The 19,460-nt window shown below is 32.8% G+C and overlaps 1 protein-coding gene across 1 annotated transcript in view; it reads right to left on the bottom strand.

Moving 5' to 3' along the window:
- Window positions 1-19,460, bottom strand: part of DCDC1 (doublecortin domain containing 1) — a 460,096-nt gene that overhangs the window by 350,289 nt on the left and 90,347 nt on the right. Inside the window, 1 exon segment of the mRNA XM_055091474.1 lies at window positions 11,848-12,014. Coding sequence (XP_054947449.1) covers window positions 11,848-12,014 — 167 coding nt within the window.

Genomic DNA, 19,460 nt, shown 5'->3' on the forward strand with positions numbered 1-19,460 from the left:
AACTACAAATAGAACTACCATACGACCCAGCAATCCCACTACTGGGCATATACCCTGAGAAAACCATAATTCAAAAAGAGTCATGTACCAAAATGTTCATTGCAGCACTATTTACAATAGCCAGGGCATGGAAGCAACCTAAGTGTCCATCCACAGATGAATGGATAAAGAAGATGTGGTACATATATACAATGGAATATTATTCAGCCACAGAAAGAAACGAAATTGAGTTATTTGTAGTGAGGTGGATGGACCTAGAGTCTGTCATACAGAGTGAAGTAAGGCAGAAAGAGAAAATCAAATACTGTATGCTAACACATATATATGGAATCTAAAAAAAGAAAATGGTTCTGATGAACCTAGGGGCAGGACAGGAATAAAGACGCAGATGCGGAGAATGGACTTGAGCACACGGGGAGGGGGAAGGATAAGCTGGGACGAAGTAAGAGAGTAGCACTGACATATATACACTACCAAATGTAAGATAGAGAGCTAGTGGGAAGCAGCTGCATAGCACAGGGAGATAAGCTCGGTGCTCTGTGACCACCTAGAGGGGTGGGATAGGGAACGTGGGATGGAGACGCAAGAGGGAGGGGATATGGGGATATATGGATGTATATGGCTGATTCACTTTGCTGTGCAGCGGAAACTAGCACAACATTGTGAAGAAATTATACTCCAATAAAGATATTAAAAATAATAAAACTATATGGGAAAGCTCTTCTTTAACAATCAGAAGGTTACCTGTTCCTTTTTCTCATCAACTTCATATATTTCTATCCCATTTCTACTTTAACAGAAACACTTTTATAACAAGGAAAGGTTCAGAGCCCTACAAGAAGTTTATGGCACCAACATTTCAAAATGTCCCTCTGTTTGATATCCTGGAGGTTTTTACACTCTGGGGTGAAGCACCAGAGTAGATTCAGGATAAGGGAGAGGTGTGCTTTGCCTAAGGATGATGGAAGATGGGAAAGGAGAAGTGGCATGCACCTCTGCTGCAGGCACATTCTCAGGGAGGATAATTTTAGTACAAAGTACATATGAAAGTTGAACACCTAGTCAGTCATTCCTTAAAACTACCCCTTTTTGGTCTATGTGTACCTGCAGAGAAACAACACCAGTTGTGACTTAACCCCCCCCTCCCCCAATAAACCATTCTGGGAAGGAACACAGAAGGGCAGAAATATGAGTATCTGAGCCCCTTTAGCCAAAAGGCTGGGCGTTATCTAAAACAATTAGTTAAATTATCTGGCCTCAACCAAATTTAGTTTTTACCATTTCCTGACTACCATGAGTGGTACCTTGTGTGAAAGGTCAAATCAGATTTAGACAAAAATTTTTAAATACTTTTTTCCATACCTTGTCTACAGTGTGTGTGAATTTGCTTTCTTGAAACATGTATCTCCTTCCTAAAGTAAACTCTAGCATATGGTTTCCAAACTAAGTGACTTTCATTCCCCATCTACAGTCCTCAACCATTCCGAGATCTCAGATGCTTCAATCCTGAGGCTGAGGAAGGCTTTTGTCCTCAGTCTTGTACTCAAAACAGGCCACAAATTTAGCCTTTTTCCTTACCTCCTAATAAAGTTATACATACAGTCAAAGAGATACAGTGACAGAGTCAACCAAAGAGACAGTCGTTATAAAACTTTTGTCCCATCACCAGACCAAGCTACCTATATGGATTATGAATTAATATTTTTATGAATCTTGTAATACAAAAACTAGAACAATTATGTCTTATTAGGGAGGAGTTGTTGATAGAGTTAATTTTAAGTGTAGTCATGTAAAATACATCCAATGGTTTTAAAATCTTGTTTTGACATTTTAAAATTATTTAATATACTGTGAGCCTCAAAAAAATATGGACCAACCTCAACGTCTGAAAAGTCTTATCTATACCCACTGCTCTATTTCTTCAACATCAGTTCTTTCTTTAACCCTATTCACTCTAAGATTTCATCATCTTTCAAAGGCCACCAATAACCTTTTTTGTACCAAGTATAACCTGTTTGAAAATAATATCTTACTCCCAACTTCATGCCATTGCCTGTATGAGTCTCTTTTTAAAACCTCCTCATATTTCAGTTATTGAAGCATACCTTACCTACTCTAACAGCAATGGTGGGGCTCTAGTCCCATTACAACTCTACCTCAATTGCCTTATCTACAACATTAATAATAAAGGTATCACTTATATGCAGAATCTAAAAAGTCAAACTCATAGAAACAAAGAATGGAAAAGTGGGTGCCAGGGGCTGGGGGTAAGGAAAATAGGGAGAGGTTGGTAAGAGAGTACAAACTTTCAGCTATAAGATGAATAAGGTCTGAGGATCTAATGTAAAACATGGTGACTATAGCTGATAACACTGTATTAGGTAATTGAAATTTGCTCAAAGAGTTGAACTTAAATGTTCTCACATATATATAAATATAAATAAATATATAATATAAATATAAATATATATATATATATATATATATACAAGGTGATGTACATGTTAACTAGATGGTGAGAATTCTTTCACAATATATATATGTCAAATCAACACAATGTAGACTTTAAATATCTTATAATTTTATTTGTCAGTTATACCTCAGTAAAGCAGAAAAATTACACTGTATTAGGTAATTGAAATTTGCTCAAAGAGTTGAACTTAAATGTTCTCACATATATATAAATATAAATATATATATATATATATATATATACAAGGTGATGTACATGTTAACTAGATGGTGAGAATTCTTTCACAATATATATATATGTCAAATCAACACAATGTAGACTTTATCCTATAATTTTATTTGTCAGTTATACCTCAGTAAAGCAGAAAAATTAATAATAAAGATGATGAATGATGATAGCTAACACATACTGGCCACTTACTATGTCTTAGGTACTATGTTAAGAGTTTTATATACATTAACTATTTATTTCTCACAACAAGACAATGAGGTAAGTATTATTAATACTGTTATTCTTATTATTATCTATAAGATGAGAGGACTGTACTAGATGGCCTCCAAAGTTCATTTCAGCCTTAAAATTCTTTTATTCTACTTTTTACCTTTCTTTTATTTAAGTTCACGTATAACATATAATCTATACCATATTTTTTAGCACTTAATTATATACTTATAAGCATATTTCCTAATAGTTTCATGTGGGTATGTTTTATCTCCAGAACAAGAATGTAAGCTTCCTAAGGGCAAGGTCTGGGATAGTTCTCCTGTATCTTCAACACTGGCTAACACACAGACTGAGATCCTAAGGAGTATTCAACACTTTATCATTTGAGTCTGTCTTCTTTGCCTCTCTATTTCTTGGGGAGGAGGAAAGGGAATCTTTTTGCACCAAACAAGACAAGATTAATTCAGTGACTGCCAGAATGATAGTCCTTAAGGACACCTCGCTATATAGTTTATTGATAGGGATCCTGAGAGACACTGCAACCCCTAAAGGTGTCCATCTGGTGGTTGGATGGTGAATACACTGTGCCCTAGGGCTGTGTGTGTGTGTGTGTGTGTGTGTGTGTGTGTGTGTGTTTCACAATTTATTTTGTTTTGTGAAGACTAGGTTACCTTATCTACCCAACACCAAATTAAAACCAGATCATGATAAAAGATCCTTTGTCTTTCGTTAGTCATCGAATGTGCAATCCAGGGCCAGAAGTATAATCAGGATTTTAAAATTTTATTTAATTTTTTATTTTTTTTACTTAAAATTAATTTAAATTGTGAAACCACATGGGGATAGTGTATTGGGCAGTATGGCTTTATAAGATATAACTCACCTGTGGCTTGCCAAGCCTGAAGACTAGTACCTTTCTAGTGCCTTTTATTTATGCTATCACTCTGTTCTCTGATACTTTCAACATTTACTTCCCAGTGACATACACTGAGTGCTGATGAATGGACTCTTGCCCTATTCTTTTTCCATGCATGATTGGCTCTGTTTAGGAACTTGAAATCTTAAATGTAACAGGATGCTAATTATTTTTTAGGAAATTATGTAAAATTGTTTTTCTGACATAGTTAATGAGAAAATTTGACTGAAGAGAGTAGTAAATTAATGTTATACTCATTTCCATCTGCTGTTACATACAAAAAATATAAGCAAATAATGAATATTATTTGAAAATCAGCAATATGTTGTTATGACTGACGTTTATTCAAGCTATGCTATTAAAAACAGGTGAGAGAAAACCACATTTCTCTTAATAAAATAAAGCAACTATTTCCAAAATGTTTACACTTAAGAGTCTCCCTTTCATCAATCAGTAGTCAGACTTAATAATCAAAGACTTTAACCATCAATTACTCACAACACTGATCAATTAGAATAGAAAATACTAGTCAATCCTCAAGACAGTTGTTTTTCCTCCCCCTAAGAATATGCCTTCAATACTGTTTTGGCTCTTCAAGGGAAAAAAAAATTCATATTCTTGTCCATTCACACAAACCTCTCAGGGAGCATTATTGTTTTGCAAGGAGGGGGCGGCAGGCAGGGGGCCCAGGATGTTGACGGAACAGATAGGATGTCAGGTGAAGATAGAATGCTGTGCCCTCTCTAACCAGCTGAAGACTCCGCATGATTGTTTTCTTACAAATAATACCTGTGGGTGTTGAAACTGTTCAGGGAATCTATCAAACACACTCTTTCACTTTGCTGCTGTAACTCTGTAAAATTTATTCTCATTTCAAAAGAGTCATAGGCAATAATACCTTTAGGTGGTTGAGTAATTTAAAAGAAAATTTGTCAGGTCTACTTTCACTTACTTTACCAGAAAAATTTTATACTTATTTAGAGGTTTTAAGATGCAACATTTTCTACTCAGTGTGATTAAAATCTCAGAATAAGAGCTCTTCATCTAATGAGTTGTCTTAAGTTAAATGTAAGTTGAGATAATATAATATTAGGATATTTGAGGATAAAACTTTGATCAGAAAAGGAAAATAAATTAATGTTACAATCATTTCCATTTTTTACAACTGTAGAAGTCATTCACACATAGATGTATGAGAACAGAAAATACCTAAATAGTATAATATTAGAAAAATGCATTACTAATATATTAATGCCAAATTATTTTTCTTATGGAAATGTGAAGGCCAAGGTCTATAAACTTATAAAAGTTATCTATACAAATTGAAAAATAAATGGGAGAATAAAAATAATAAACTTTCCAGATTAACTTTCCTTAAGTCATCAATACCTATATTAAGTTTTCTTTATATTAAGTATCATAAAACACTTAAATGCAGATTCAAAAAATTTTTCTAATATGCAATAGGCATTTTCAGTCACCAGTTCAGAGGCAGAAAGACCTCAGTAATGAATTTTACTGATTTTACTAATTTTTACTATTTTACTAATGTATTTTACATATTTCAAAATGTATTTTCCATATTAACTCATTCAAAAAATATTATAAAATTAAATAATCTTTTAATTAATCAAGAAAAATAAAGCGATAACTAGTATTTTTTAAAGTGTTTATGTAAAGATGAAGACGTATTTTAAACAATCCACAAGTGGAACTTACAGTTAATTAAAATGTTCAAAATCACATAAGCAGGAAAGTCTATCTTCTCATATAGTTATTTTTAAATTCCACTTTTCACTAAGTTGGCTCTTAATTTTTGAAGGAGTGTTTAATATTAAAAAAGATAATATTTTTAATTGAAAAGTATCCAACTGAGATGTCAATAAAATTGTTTTTATATAATTGAATTATCTTGTAAAAACGGACAATCTTTAAGTCTAATTTTTTTCCAAAGTGAGTTATTTAATACAGAGTTTTCATGGTTAAAAAAAAAAGTTCAATTTTTGAGCCACAAATACATATTTAACATTTGGTAGTGTAATTCTAAGAAAATTAGAAAAAAATACAGATTTGAAAATTTTTTCCTGACCTGAACAGTTTTATGGCGAATCAAATGAAATGTTCCATGAAGATAAATGTGTCATGGATAAAGGATGGAAAATAAACAGCATTTCAATATCATTTCTTCTTTATCCCATCGTCAGTTTTTTCTCCCTCTCTGCAATAATTACCTATGCACAAACTCTAGGTGGCAATATTGCACTTACTGTACTTTCAAGAAAATCGTCACAGTCGGTCCCCACATATTCTCTTTATCAACATTTTATGTGCCATGGATCTATAGCCTCTTATTATAAGTGTAATGAAGCAGAAGTTATTGAAGCATTTTATTGATTGCTCAGATCACAAGTTTACTGCCATACTGAATTGGCACCTTACTCGCTGAAGCAAACTGCTGACACCTTTTTTAAAAAGTGACAACTACATCTATTTCATGACCAGAAATCCATTTTCATCTCTATCAAGACAAGAATGCAATTTTCACTTCATTTAACTGATGTTAGGTCTTCTCAAAGCATGACACTTAGAAAAAGACACAAGTTTAAGGTCTTAAAATACTTCAAGTAACTAGAATGCAGCTTGGTTTTAGGGGGGAAAAAATCAACAATCACTCAAATCTATAAACAACTTAATATTCTAAAAAATTACCTATCAGAACCTTCAGTAGTAGTTTTCATCTTGAAACATCTATAACATTGTTTTAATGTTTTAAATAGTAAATTATGTTTATATATTACAGACTTTGTTCCAAGGTTTCAAAGGACATCAGGAAGTTCAAAACTGGAATATTTGGGGTATTGCTCCAGGAAGGCTAAATCAAGAAAAGAGTTCAATTTTTAATATATAGATAAATGGGGATCTGATGTATAGCAAGTGACCACAGTTAACAGTACTGTATTATATATTGAAAAGTTGCTAAGAGAGTAGATCTTGAATGTCCTCACTGCAAAAAAAAGATATGTTAATTATGTGAGGTGACAGAGGTGTTAACTAATCCTACTGCGGTGATCATGTCACAATACATAAGTGTATAAAATAATCACATTGGATACCTTGAACTTACACAATGTTATATGTCAATTATCTCTCAATAAAGCTAGAGAAAAAAAGTAGCTGGTATACTAAGAAAAAAGCATATATAGAAAATGAAATAGAAACAGTTTTTCCTTCAATAATGTTAGGACCAATAAATGATTTTGATTGACCTACAACACAGATCTGAAAAGACAAACTCTTCAACACTTCTTTTATGGGAAATTAAAATATTAGATTCCTTAAAGATACTTTTTGCAATAAACAAATTCTGTCAGCACTAAATGTAATTCAAGCACATTTTGAACTGAATCTATTCTGAATAGAATTATATTATTATTATTGCTTTTATATCTAAGTACCAAACAACTTGAAAAGTGTGGGGGGTAAAGAGAACCAATAACTCAATAAACAAATTCTGTCAGCACTAAATGTAATTCAAGCACATTTTGAACTGAATCTATTCTGAATAGAATTATATTATTATTATTGCTTTTATATCTAAGTACCAAACTTATTGAAAAGTGTGGGTAAAGCGAACCAATATTAACTTAGGAATTCTTTTAACAAACTATAAGTGCTTTGGTAGAAGTTAGTCTAATGTAATAATAAAATACATTTCAGTTTTAAACTGCAAAACCAATATATGCTGATGTTGGATGGTCATTTCTTCATCTAATTATATGCCCACACAATAAAGTTACAGTACAGTTCCAGTTTAAAAAGTGAAACCTAATCTTTGAAATAGAAACTTAGTGTCTGAGATTTTTAAACCTAACGCATCAAATATGGAACATTAGAATATAATAGCATTCAAAAAAGTACCTTGCTTAAATTACTAAACAAAAAGGACCATATACACCCCCAAAAAATCACTCAGGTAGAAAATTACAACTTTCAACAAACTTCATTAAGTAATGACCTATTACAAATAGCCCAAGTACCTATTTCCAAATTAAAATTACAGAAATAAAACATTTCCCTGCAGTTTCAGACATAAATAGAAATTGTCATTTCTTTCAATATACTGCCAAAGTTTAGAAATATCCCAAGAGTTTAAGAAATATTTAAGGATATTTTTCTGTTTATTTTTTTAAAGCTGTCAAACAAGCTAAAATTTAATTTCAAAGTTGATCATTTCTTTCAAAAGTGCTGAAAATTAGGAGTAGTACTAAACATTCCTTCAAATTTTTTCATGTCTTAACTACCAGAGAGACTATGATTTTCTTCATAATTAAGATGATGGTTGTTAAGATATTATAGTTAGATACTCATTTCCTTTGTGTCTCCCTGAATTTCAGAAATGACTACGCAAACGACAACAACTGTTAAACCACACTGTGAACCACTTTAAAGGATCAAAACTGTGTGTTTATGAGTTCTTTTAAAAACTGTATTTTAAAAGAAGAGTGCTATGCCTTCGCTATGTAAAAGTCTCCAGGAATTTTGTTGCTTGGGGGAAAAAAATTCAAAGGAGTATCAAAATTAGGAAGACATTTCCAGAAATATCTATTTCTCAAAAATCAGGTTCGTACTTAAGATCAGCCGTTCCAAATCATTATTTATATGGCCTCCTGGCACAGCTCCATGGACTTTTACGGATCTCTACAGTGTTGCTGAACAGACTGACATATATTTTGTTTACTGACAGCGACTAAAAGCTCTATGGAGGATCATAAATAAAGAAGATCATGTTTAAAAATCACTAATATCATTTTAAAAGGTAGTGCAGGGTTGTGTTTTGGCCTCTGTTTAGCTGTGTTAGGCCTATGAATGACAGCTTCCCTGCTTGAAGCACACAGAAAGCACAGCCTTCCTCATTCACTGACAGGACTGTGGCCTTTTCACACGTTCCCTCCACAGCAGTGTTTGTCCCCAAACACTGGAACTCCACACAATGGCATTCCTACTTCAACACCCCACCATCAGCACCGCCACATAACAAGAATGCTAATGAGATGGAACGGCCCTGTCGCTGAAAGTGTTAACTGCATTTCATAGGAAAGCATTTACACAACTTCAAAGATTACCAATTAAATAGATTCTGCTTAGCTCTGAGCAATTTCTAAAATGTTTCCACTTTTAAGGAACTAAATGTGATAAATGTAAGACTAAGTGATTTCATGCTGTCCTAAATATAATATCTCATTTTATATACACGAATCAGTACATTTTTAAGACCATATTAATGTAGTGGGCTTAATTCAGTTGCATGCTTATAATAGACAAGTTAAAGTTAAAAACTGAAAAGTGAGTAAGTTCGTAAACATAAAACCGGTAGTTCTGACTCTTCTTTTAAAGCTCTGTTATCACAATTTATTTAAAAGAAATTTCCTTGGGGAATTCCAAAACATCAATTTAAAGTCTACAATCTTTTGACAGAATCCTAGTAAAACAATGTTGTTGTCTTTATATATGATCTCAGAAGTGGAATAAATGGAAATGATATCAAGAGGTCATATAATTCTATAATTTATAAGCTTAGGCTTGTTAAGGAAATAGGAATTATCATCCATCTCCATTTTACCGAACACAATCTTATATAAAACTAAACAGAAAAGGCTATCCCTAAGGTCAAATGAAGTAAATGCAGTTCAAATAAAGTTAATTAATGCTAAGAGGAATATTTGCTAAGAAATCTTACTCACAAATAAAGCTACTGCCAGGCTTAACACTTAACCACTGATGACCCGATAATGGTACCACTTCAGTGACTTTTATGAACATTGCAGATAATTTTAAATTGTCATGATATAACAATACAAAAGAAAAGAGACTCAAGAATACATATAATTGGGCATACCTAAAAGAAATAGGAATTTGCATGGAAATGCATAATAGGCAAATTTCTATTTTTTTTCTTCAATTTTGTATTTTAAAATAAAACTTAACCAAGTATCATATTAAAATTGTTGAGTGAAAAACTTTGTTATTATAAGTGTGCAAAATAAAAAGATTTAGTTAGAAATGGCAAAGAGCCTAGATTCTTAAAATTTTCCTAAATTTGGCATAATGTTGAAAGTCATAATGTTGATGATATAGACAATCAGATGCTCAGACATTCAGAGACGCTAAAAATGTTAATTTTGTTCAAATTTACATTTAATATTTCTTTTAATAAGATGTATTTCTCATCAATTTTGAGTCATAAAGAAAATTTTTAAACCAAAGCAGTAATTCTTAAAGCATTTTCTTCTCACAATACAAGGAACTTTTCAGTCCAGTACAATTGTTTATATCTATTTAAACTTTTAAATGTTTAGAACAATGGAAGAAAAAACAAACATGCCACAACTACTTTCTGAGCTATTTATTACGTCTAACACCCTCACTTTAAATGAAACTTATGTTTCTTTTTTTTTTAGATTTGATTTAAATTGTTCAAATTTTTTTAGATTTGATTTAAACAATGCTTTTCTTGCATAGGAGAATCGTCTCATGTTTTCTTAACATTAAATAATTTTAAACTGTCAAATTAGTAGAATCAAGCCATTTAACACCAAATAAATGACTGTAATTAAATTGGTCATAATGCATGGTATAATATCATTGTATCCTAAAAGTTAAATATTTCTGTTAAAATAACTTAATCTGAATACAAAAAAATATGTTTTACACCAGTTTTTATATATGATATTAGCTTAATAAAGAATATTAAAAATAAGTTTGGATTTTTATTTTTTCATATTTATTATTATAAATAGCCTTATCTATGATAATAATCCCATTTCTGGATACACTGACATAATTAACTTGGAAACTAACCACTTTTTGAGAATGAAAGTTTCTCACGGGGAGATGTTTCTTGCTAGTTCTGGATACCTTAGTTCAAGAATTTCTTCTAGTCAGTACAAGTTGTTCTTTTCCTAAGCAGACAGCAGGAGGTGCTGTGTGAACACTGAGACTGAATCCCAGTCCCACCTCCCCTCCCCCTGCATACAGAGAATAATAGCATGATGCTTTCAAAATATTCATTTTTCAGCAGCCTGTGGTCTGAGATAATGAGCCCTGTTCTAAACTGGAAACTCCCAGTTAGAAATGTAAAACCTAGACCTTACTTAATGTGGTAAAATGTATGCTTAACTTCTTAAGATCAAGGGCAAAGAGGATTCTAAAATTGTGGCAACTTCATTTTTATTTTATAAACAGCATTGATCATTCTGCTTTACAATATGAATTCTACTTTAAGATAAATCAAAGTCCCTATAAGTAGTAACATAAATATCAAAGTTTTCACATACATACCCCCTTCTCCCCCATCACATACAGACTCTCTCTCTCTCTCTCTCTCTCTCTCTCTCTCTCTCTCCCTCTCTTTCTCTTTCTCTTTTGGTCTCACAATTATGGAATAGAAACTTAGAAATTAAAGGACAAAATCTAGTTTAAACAAATTAAAATACATTAATTCTATTCTTATACTTTCAGATCCAGAAACATACAAGTTAAATAAGTATAAATGAAATAAGTTACTCTTGACATGAAGTTAATTCACAATTTCATTTCCCAGAATATGACTGGTTATATTTTAGCCCATCTTCTACAATAGCAAGTCTAATTTCATACTGGAAAAAAAAATAGAAGGGTGAACATTTAAAGCTTCAGATGCTTTAGGAGCTATTCATTTTCTTATTTAAAGTAACTGTCTTTAGAATTTCCACATAAGGAGCTGCCTTCGCTTTGCACAGTATGCAGCAAGAAAAGATGAGACATATAACATCCCACAGCAAAAGATAGATACAATTAGCCCCATTATTGTTTGGCTTTGAGATTACAGAAGAAGCATTTTGGCTCCCCAACGGGCATTGAGCTCACGAAATACATGTCACAGTTCTTTTATGACATGATGCCAGTCATTGCCTCTATACAACCAAGTACATTTTAAAACATACAATAAAGCAGTTTTTAAAGAGGGATGACTCACCTGTTTATAATATTTTTTTGCAGACTTTAATCGTTGGTACAAGGCCAAAAGAACTCCTTGGATGTACATCTTAGCTCCTGAGGGGCTGAAACCTTCTCCCTTAGAGACCCAAACTGGTCCCCGCAAAGGTGTGATGGAATTTTGCAGGCATTTTTCAAGCAGAGGAACTATACGAGAAAATAAGGGAAAATAAATTCTTTTGACCCAAACGAGATACACTGGCTGGAACACAGCCCCAGTACCAGAGCTAACTCTTAACATCTATTATTTATATGTGACCTGGGTTAAGTCATAAAGAGGCAATTCCTGCATTACTAGTGGCCACCATGAAGGATGTATTTATATTGAGACACCCCCCATGCAAGACTCATAAGCTTTGTGAGCACACCTGAATAGTTCTGAAGTGTGCCTAACTAGCTGCACAGAGTGTCATGGTGTGCACTGATTGCCTTATCTTCTCATTTATCACAGATGAGTTGGAACCAACCTTGCTGAAATCTACTTGCATTGTCCTGATAAAACTGTATGATCCATGTTGTTTCTGTATATAGCTTCCCGTAGAGGGGTCTATATACCTAAAACATCACATCTGGGAATTATTCATAAAATATAATCCACACCTTTATAAGCCATCCTATTCAAGTCTTTTCACTGCCATCACTTAAATAACCCAGAAAACAGGGTGGCAAGGCTGTTTAAAAATAAGGGGGAGAATCTTAAGCAAGCATTTACCATACCTTTTTGTTTTTAAGCTTCTGGGGTATAAACTAGTCAAAAATTTAGGGATGCTATTCCAGTATGCATTTTGGAAACAGAAGATATTTACCTGTGGGCCTGTATTGCAACATCCATATGAACTTGACAGACATGTTTATACACTTTTTCACACGATTAGCTTATAAAGTCTTTCTAGTGTAAAATAGTCAAATAACATGGCAGCTAGCTAACACTTTTCAAGATTTAATTTCCCTCTGAAATGCCAGAAATAAAGAAATTTTAAAAATCTTAAGCACACTTGGGCACCCAGAAAAATGAAAGGATGTCATTTTTTTAAACTTTGTCTTTAAGTGTATACATGTGACACAACATAAACATACAAAATAATTATATGGCTTGGCGACCTTATTCTAATACATACTTCTACTGGAAAAGAAATTAGATAGATCACCAGCGAAGAAAATACGTCCGTGTCATCGGTTATGTTATATGTTGCATATTTTATGCAGAGAGGCCTAGCGTAGCAATCTGGAAATTGAATTACAATTAGGTTCAGCTGAGCTGCTGAGCGGCTGAGTTATGCAAATGGCCTTTGCTACTGGTATTCTGCTGATTTTTGTTCTTAGTAAAAAAGTTATGGGTTTTATGGCACGAAGTTCTACAACTCTCTACCAAAGCACAATTTAAATTCTTTCTAACATATTCATCACTAAGGAAAACATTGGAAATAGAGTTTAAGATTTTCTAAGACTACTGTAAATAAAGTTAAAAGGAAATCATGACCCAGTGATTATTTAGACATCTTCAGATGTGTGCATGAAATTCACTTACCAGACTGAGAAACTAATTCCTAAAATTCACATATCGAAACTATTCTTACATTCCTGGAGCAATAGCTATTCTCTATAAGTTTTATCACAACAGATATCTCAAACATTTAAAAAATATTAGATCGCATTCAGTACTAAAGAAATAAAAAGAGAAGTAAACTTATTTTTAGAATTATAGCTCTTTAATATTTAAAAAATGTATAATACAAATCAATTTTGCTTATAATGTTTCCTAAAGAAACCCAGTTTAAGAATCAACAGTGCTTTTAGCTAGCTACAACATTCATGTGTTACTATGTGTTGAATTTTAATTTGTAAACTTTTAATCAGTACACTCACTGAACTTAGTACAGTTTTTATACATGGAAAGGCATCACATAAACAGCTGTTAAATTGGAAAAAAAATAAGTAAATTGAGAAGTAAGTAATAAACTTGAATGATTTACATCCAAGATTTAATCTTGAATTTAAACCTAAGAACATTTTATCAGATTCTCTAGTCTTACAGCTTTATTCATCTATGCTGGTCACAAAGTAACTTTCAAATTCTTTATGCCAGCCCAAAGGATTCCAGAAAAGAATTTCATAGATTTTCTAACACAAAACTCTACTCTTTTTCAGGGTTTGTACTTTCTATAAGAATTTAAGAAAAAATACAGCTTAGGGAAAAAAATACAAATTATATCAAAACACAAGCAGTGTCAGAGTTGATATAGGATGGAAAACAGCTCCCATGCTCCACATGATTTATGTAATTAGGAATACTATGGAAACCAGAAACAGCAAAGCAAAGAAAGCAGTATTCACAAGCAGGTTTTATAAGGGACTTCAGAATCTGCTCTGAACTTGTTGAATAATCTGTTCAGTATTCCAGAATCTCCCTGCTGGAAGCAGGGTCCTCATTATAACCACAAGAGCACTAATAAAGGTTAGCCTCTGAACTAGGGATTAGAAGGCTCTTTCTTTTTGGAAGCTGCAAACTAGTAACTTTGATGATCTTCTTGAAAAGGAAGACAAAGCACGCTCCAAGAACAAACAATGTTTCCACTAACTAGGAAGGTACAGAAAACATAAGAAAACGATACGCCTAAGCACTTAGAAAGGAAGTATAAATAAGCTTAATATATTTGAAAAATAAAACTTATTAATCAGTTCAAATTAAAGAACTCTCCCTAAAAAAGAAGACTTGGCCTAAGATGAGAGTTTTGAAATAGAATAATTGATTTTTTTAAAAAGAGAAGTCAGTTGACTTTTCAACCTCAACCATAGATTTTAACATGAGTGAGAATTATTTTTTAAGCATTTTAGTGAATGTTCATAATATTCTATACTAAAAACTCATAAGTGTTCTTAACCAATGGTTTTATCTCTTTTATGTAGGGTTCTCCTTTTTCTGTTTCTGAAGCAAAACTTCATTCTGTTAAAGAAGACTACTGCGTATAGATGTGCAAGAATTAAGGGCAATGATTTAGCAAGGACAATAGACACTTTTCAACATTGGAAAGAGCATAATCCTACATGTTGCTATGAGCTAGCAAAGCCCATTATAGACACTCAATGAAAAAATTATGTCTTTTCCAGGGAATGAACCCTGGGATATTATTTTGTGTGTAAACCATGAGCTTCTCTTTCAAACTGCTACTCAGAAATATAGCCTCATTCAAGAAGGTTAGCTGGCTCCCATTATCTTATGTTTCTTTAATTTTTGTGTGCATAGCTACACATAGCATTTCTTCTGTGTTTGAGGCCTTTATTACAGGTGTTCTACCTATTGGCTCTTATTTACAGAATTTTGCTTTCCTGTAATTTCAATATTTCCTTTAAGCAAGTCCTCAACATTTTTATTAGATAAATGATTTGGAAATTAATCATTCCTTAAATCTATCAATATGCATAGATCAGTCCAAAGTGATCATTCCACGGGGATCACTTCCATCACTGGAAAGGTGAAGTTATATGGATGATAGCTTTTTATCCATTTTGTTTATTCTCAAGTCATGACTATAGGGCAAATTGAAATTAATCCAATGGTTTCAGTGGGTTTGGAGTTAAGACTAAGGATGTTGGGTAAACAGATCATGTAGCCAAAAGGAGTAACTTTACTGGACATAGCTAGTACTGAGCATTATGGGTAAATAAATCATATGATTAAAAGTAGTAGCTATATTAACTTCATAACTATCAACTGCTACTTCTCTCACTCATGCTGTTCTATTTCCCTTGCATGTCTTCCCCCTTTCTTTCCACCTGTTAATATATTCTTGTCCTTCAAGGCTCATATCAATTGTCACTTCCAAAATATCCCAAGTTGTTTAGGCAGAATTAATTGTTCCATCCTCTATGTTTCCCAGAATATTGTTTACACTTTTATTTTTCTCTTATTGATTTTTATTAATCCTTATCTTCTCCACTCCCACTTCCATCCTCCAGTAAATCACAAAACCTTTGGGGTTAGAGGGCATGGTGTTTTTTAGTTTGGTAAAAGCAGTCCCCAATAAATGTCTACTGGATAAATAAATAGTACTTTTGGATATACTGTGGGCAGTTTTTTCGGTAAGTTTTAAGACCATGAGTACAACGATATATAATCACTTAGAATCTGTAACTTTCTGTGACCAAATGAAAATTTGATCAAAATTTGAAAAATAAATACGAATGTACCAGAATTTTGAAGCAGATTTAGGGTATGTACAATAGTTTTGTTTTAATCTTCCTTATAAAATTATCTTGAACACTAAAGAAGAAAATAACTATAAAAGGAAAACAGTACGATTTGGTAATGAAGCATTAACTAGACAGGAGAAGACCAGAGCTGGGTATTTTAAAAGTCTTGGAAAATCCTTATGTGCTTTATCCTAAATCATGCTACTGTGGGAAAAGGCACACAATAAAACTTAAATAACTGAGCAATAATATTAGATTAAGGTCAAAATAGCTATTTTAAATAATAAAGGTAATTCCTTCTAAGAACTCCAAACACAATGAGTTCAAAAGGGAATCATAAGACAAACTGTTCAGTCTTCAAGAGGACCTTATACTAAAACCACTTCATCACTGATAAGAAGCTTGAACTTATTTGGATTCGTGATGGGTGCAGCACAAGAATTTTTGACAAGGAGCCAAAAGTTCCTCTAAAGAGAAACCTAATAGAACTTACCAAGAAGATATAGACTGGAATGTCCTGTCAAGTTCTATACCTAGTGAATGTATATCTCTCTCCAAAAGCAACACCTGACATTTAAAGAGACATTTGGCACCCTGCATTTGAATCTACTGTGGAAAGCTAAAAATAGGATTTTTTAATCAATATATTTTTCAAGCACTGGAAATTATCAAAAGCTTTAATAACCTGCTTCCAATTAAAAATTAAAATTCATGCCAATTAAGTATCCAGAATCATAATTTACATCATATTGTAATTTTCACATTTCAGTCAGAGTACATGAGACTATGAAAAAAAGGCACTGCCCAGAGCATAATTACCTATAAAGAAACTTCTATATGCTCTTTGGCAGAACATTTCAGGTCACAAGTCTCAAAAATACTCAGCTATTGTTAGCAGGACATCATGTGGAAATTTCCCACCAATTCAATTGAAATTTTTTTTTAATGAAGTTGATCTAAAAAGTCTTTTTTGTATGATACAAGGTGAGTTCTTAAAAGATACTTAGAATTGATGGCTTCCCACCCAGGAAGTAGGCCTGGAGGGAGTTTGAGCTAGTGCCAAGGTGTGTATATGTTTTACTGTTCCTTATCCAGCTTTACGTAGTAGTTGGAAAGCTCCCAGTCCGGGAGCAACCAGCAGACGCCACTCAAAAGCATGGTCTACTGGGAAGATTGAATGATGGAGAGCATACTGTTTCCTATGTTGCTTGATTTATATCAGTATATTTTTATTCAAACAAAGCTAAACTAACAGCTGCTGTGTACTTTTGTTTACATGTTATATGTCAAATCCTATTGTCCCTAAGGTACTTATGAGAAAAGATTTAGCAGTCGTTTTCTTAAATACTGATGCCTACCCAAATTTGGATTTTTCCTCCACTGAACAAAATGACAAGCACATGATTGCTATAGTTAGAGCAGTCTTTCACAGCTGCTTTAGTTTTTCAGTGATCCTATTAAACTGACGGCATATTGCCTGTGGGGTCTACAGTGTTTGAATACTGTTGTAAGCGACACTGATTTGTATGATAGGATCAAGCAGAAAAGGGATGCGCTGGGGGGAAGAATTTCATAGGTCATACTGTTTTTACCTGGGTAAAATTTAATTCAGACATTGTGACCTTTACAGAACACCTGTTTATTTTAATTGCTGATATGTGGGTGAATGTTGACATTGGGGCTTGGAAGTATGAAATCTTAGGAAGTCTACTCCGCTTTGAAAATGCAGCCTGAGTCATGTCGTTTCTTAAACTGAACGAAGTAGCTGTGCATTAAATATTCTGGCACATCTTCTGCTTGAGCAAGTGGACCAAAATGGTGTGAATTGTTAATGCCTTGCTGCTTTGGTTCACGGCTTGTGATTGATCATTTGTAACTATATCTACTCCTTGTTCCATGAAATCAAGTATGGAGTAATGGGTTCATCAGATTTTGGGGTTAAATTGAGAGTGAAGAGGTACTGTGTGTGGAAATAAGAGTTGCCATGTTCAGGGCTGGCCTTGTAACAGCATGGAATCTAAAGGCGATATTCAAAACCACTTCACTCATCATACGCTTACTGATTCTGAATAGGGCCCATTTGCAGGGGACATTTGGTAGTTTTCCAATACGCTTTATGCCTCTTTCTACTTCCACCACCATGCACATCTTTTTTTCATACACCCCCAGTAGCACATTGGAAGAACAGGTCAGCATACACAATTCATTTATTTAAATAACTTGATTTATACAAGCAGAAGTAAGCTGGGATTCTATTGTCTGAGTCTTGCTTTTTCCCTCAAGAAAAATAATAGTGTATGTGTCTTTGAAAATACAAGTATTTTGTGGACTCAATTTCTTGGGCATCTAAAATATTTGATTTTTAGTAATAATGTAAAATAACTTAATTGAACTGATATGTGTACAACTTTAAGGTTACGTAAAGAAATGTTGAGAATTAACTATAATCTATCTAATCTATTTTCATGTGGTTATGGTCTATACCAATACATAATAATTGAATATATATGACCTGCTTTTGTAAACTTTAAAGCTCTGTACAAAAATTTAAAGTATTATCTTGGAATTAGTTTGGGGAAGTACAATGCATGGAACTTAATAAATAAAATCAACAAAAATTAGAAGTAAAGACCTCTGGAAATGTCATTATATAATTGCTTGCTGTTAATAACTGACACTTTTTAGACATTATTATTTTTAATTTTTATTACTATTCAGAAAAGCTTAATCCAAATGGTGTTAACTGAGGCACCAATTAACTTTTGACCCAGTAAGAAAAGATGCAATAAAAAAATAGTAAAACTAGGACAAAACCAAATACATGAAGCACTTACATACATAAGTAACATTCAAAAGCAAGCTAATTGTAAAATGTCTCAAAATTCTACTGTTACATTATAAAGTCACAACTGATATAAATCTAAAAAATGTAGCTGGATCCTTTTTCTTTTTTCTTTTTTTTTTCAGTCTCAAAAGAAGGAATAGTAATAATAATACCTGGCACATACATACCTAATTCAGAGAGAACTAGGCGTCAGATAATGTGGGTAAAGCTGTTTTAGTCTCCTTGGCTGTAAATCCTAGGTCAACATATTACTTACATTTAAATATTTTACTTAGGATGTAAAATATATATATGTCATGAAAATTTTATATTTTAAATGTGATAAAAGACTGAAAAGTCTTAATAGTTACAGTAATTACAATGGAAGTTTCCCTTTTGACATTTCTCCATGTTTGTTTCACAAAAGTTGAATCTTGTATAAAAAGCACTTTATATATTTTTGTCTGTTATTCCACCGCTCTTCTAAAAACGCTGAGGAAGAAAACCAATCTCTGCTGAGTCATGTTTTTTTACACGGAGAGCTTTGTAAACAATTGTTTTATAACAGGTAGTAACAA

The sequence above is a fragment of the Physeter macrocephalus genome, chromosome 16 (assembly GCF_002837175.3).
Source record: "Physeter macrocephalus isolate SW-GA chromosome 16, ASM283717v5, whole genome shotgun sequence".
NCBI classification, from domain to species: Eukaryota; Metazoa; Chordata; class Mammalia; order Artiodactyla; family Physeteridae; genus Physeter; species Physeter macrocephalus.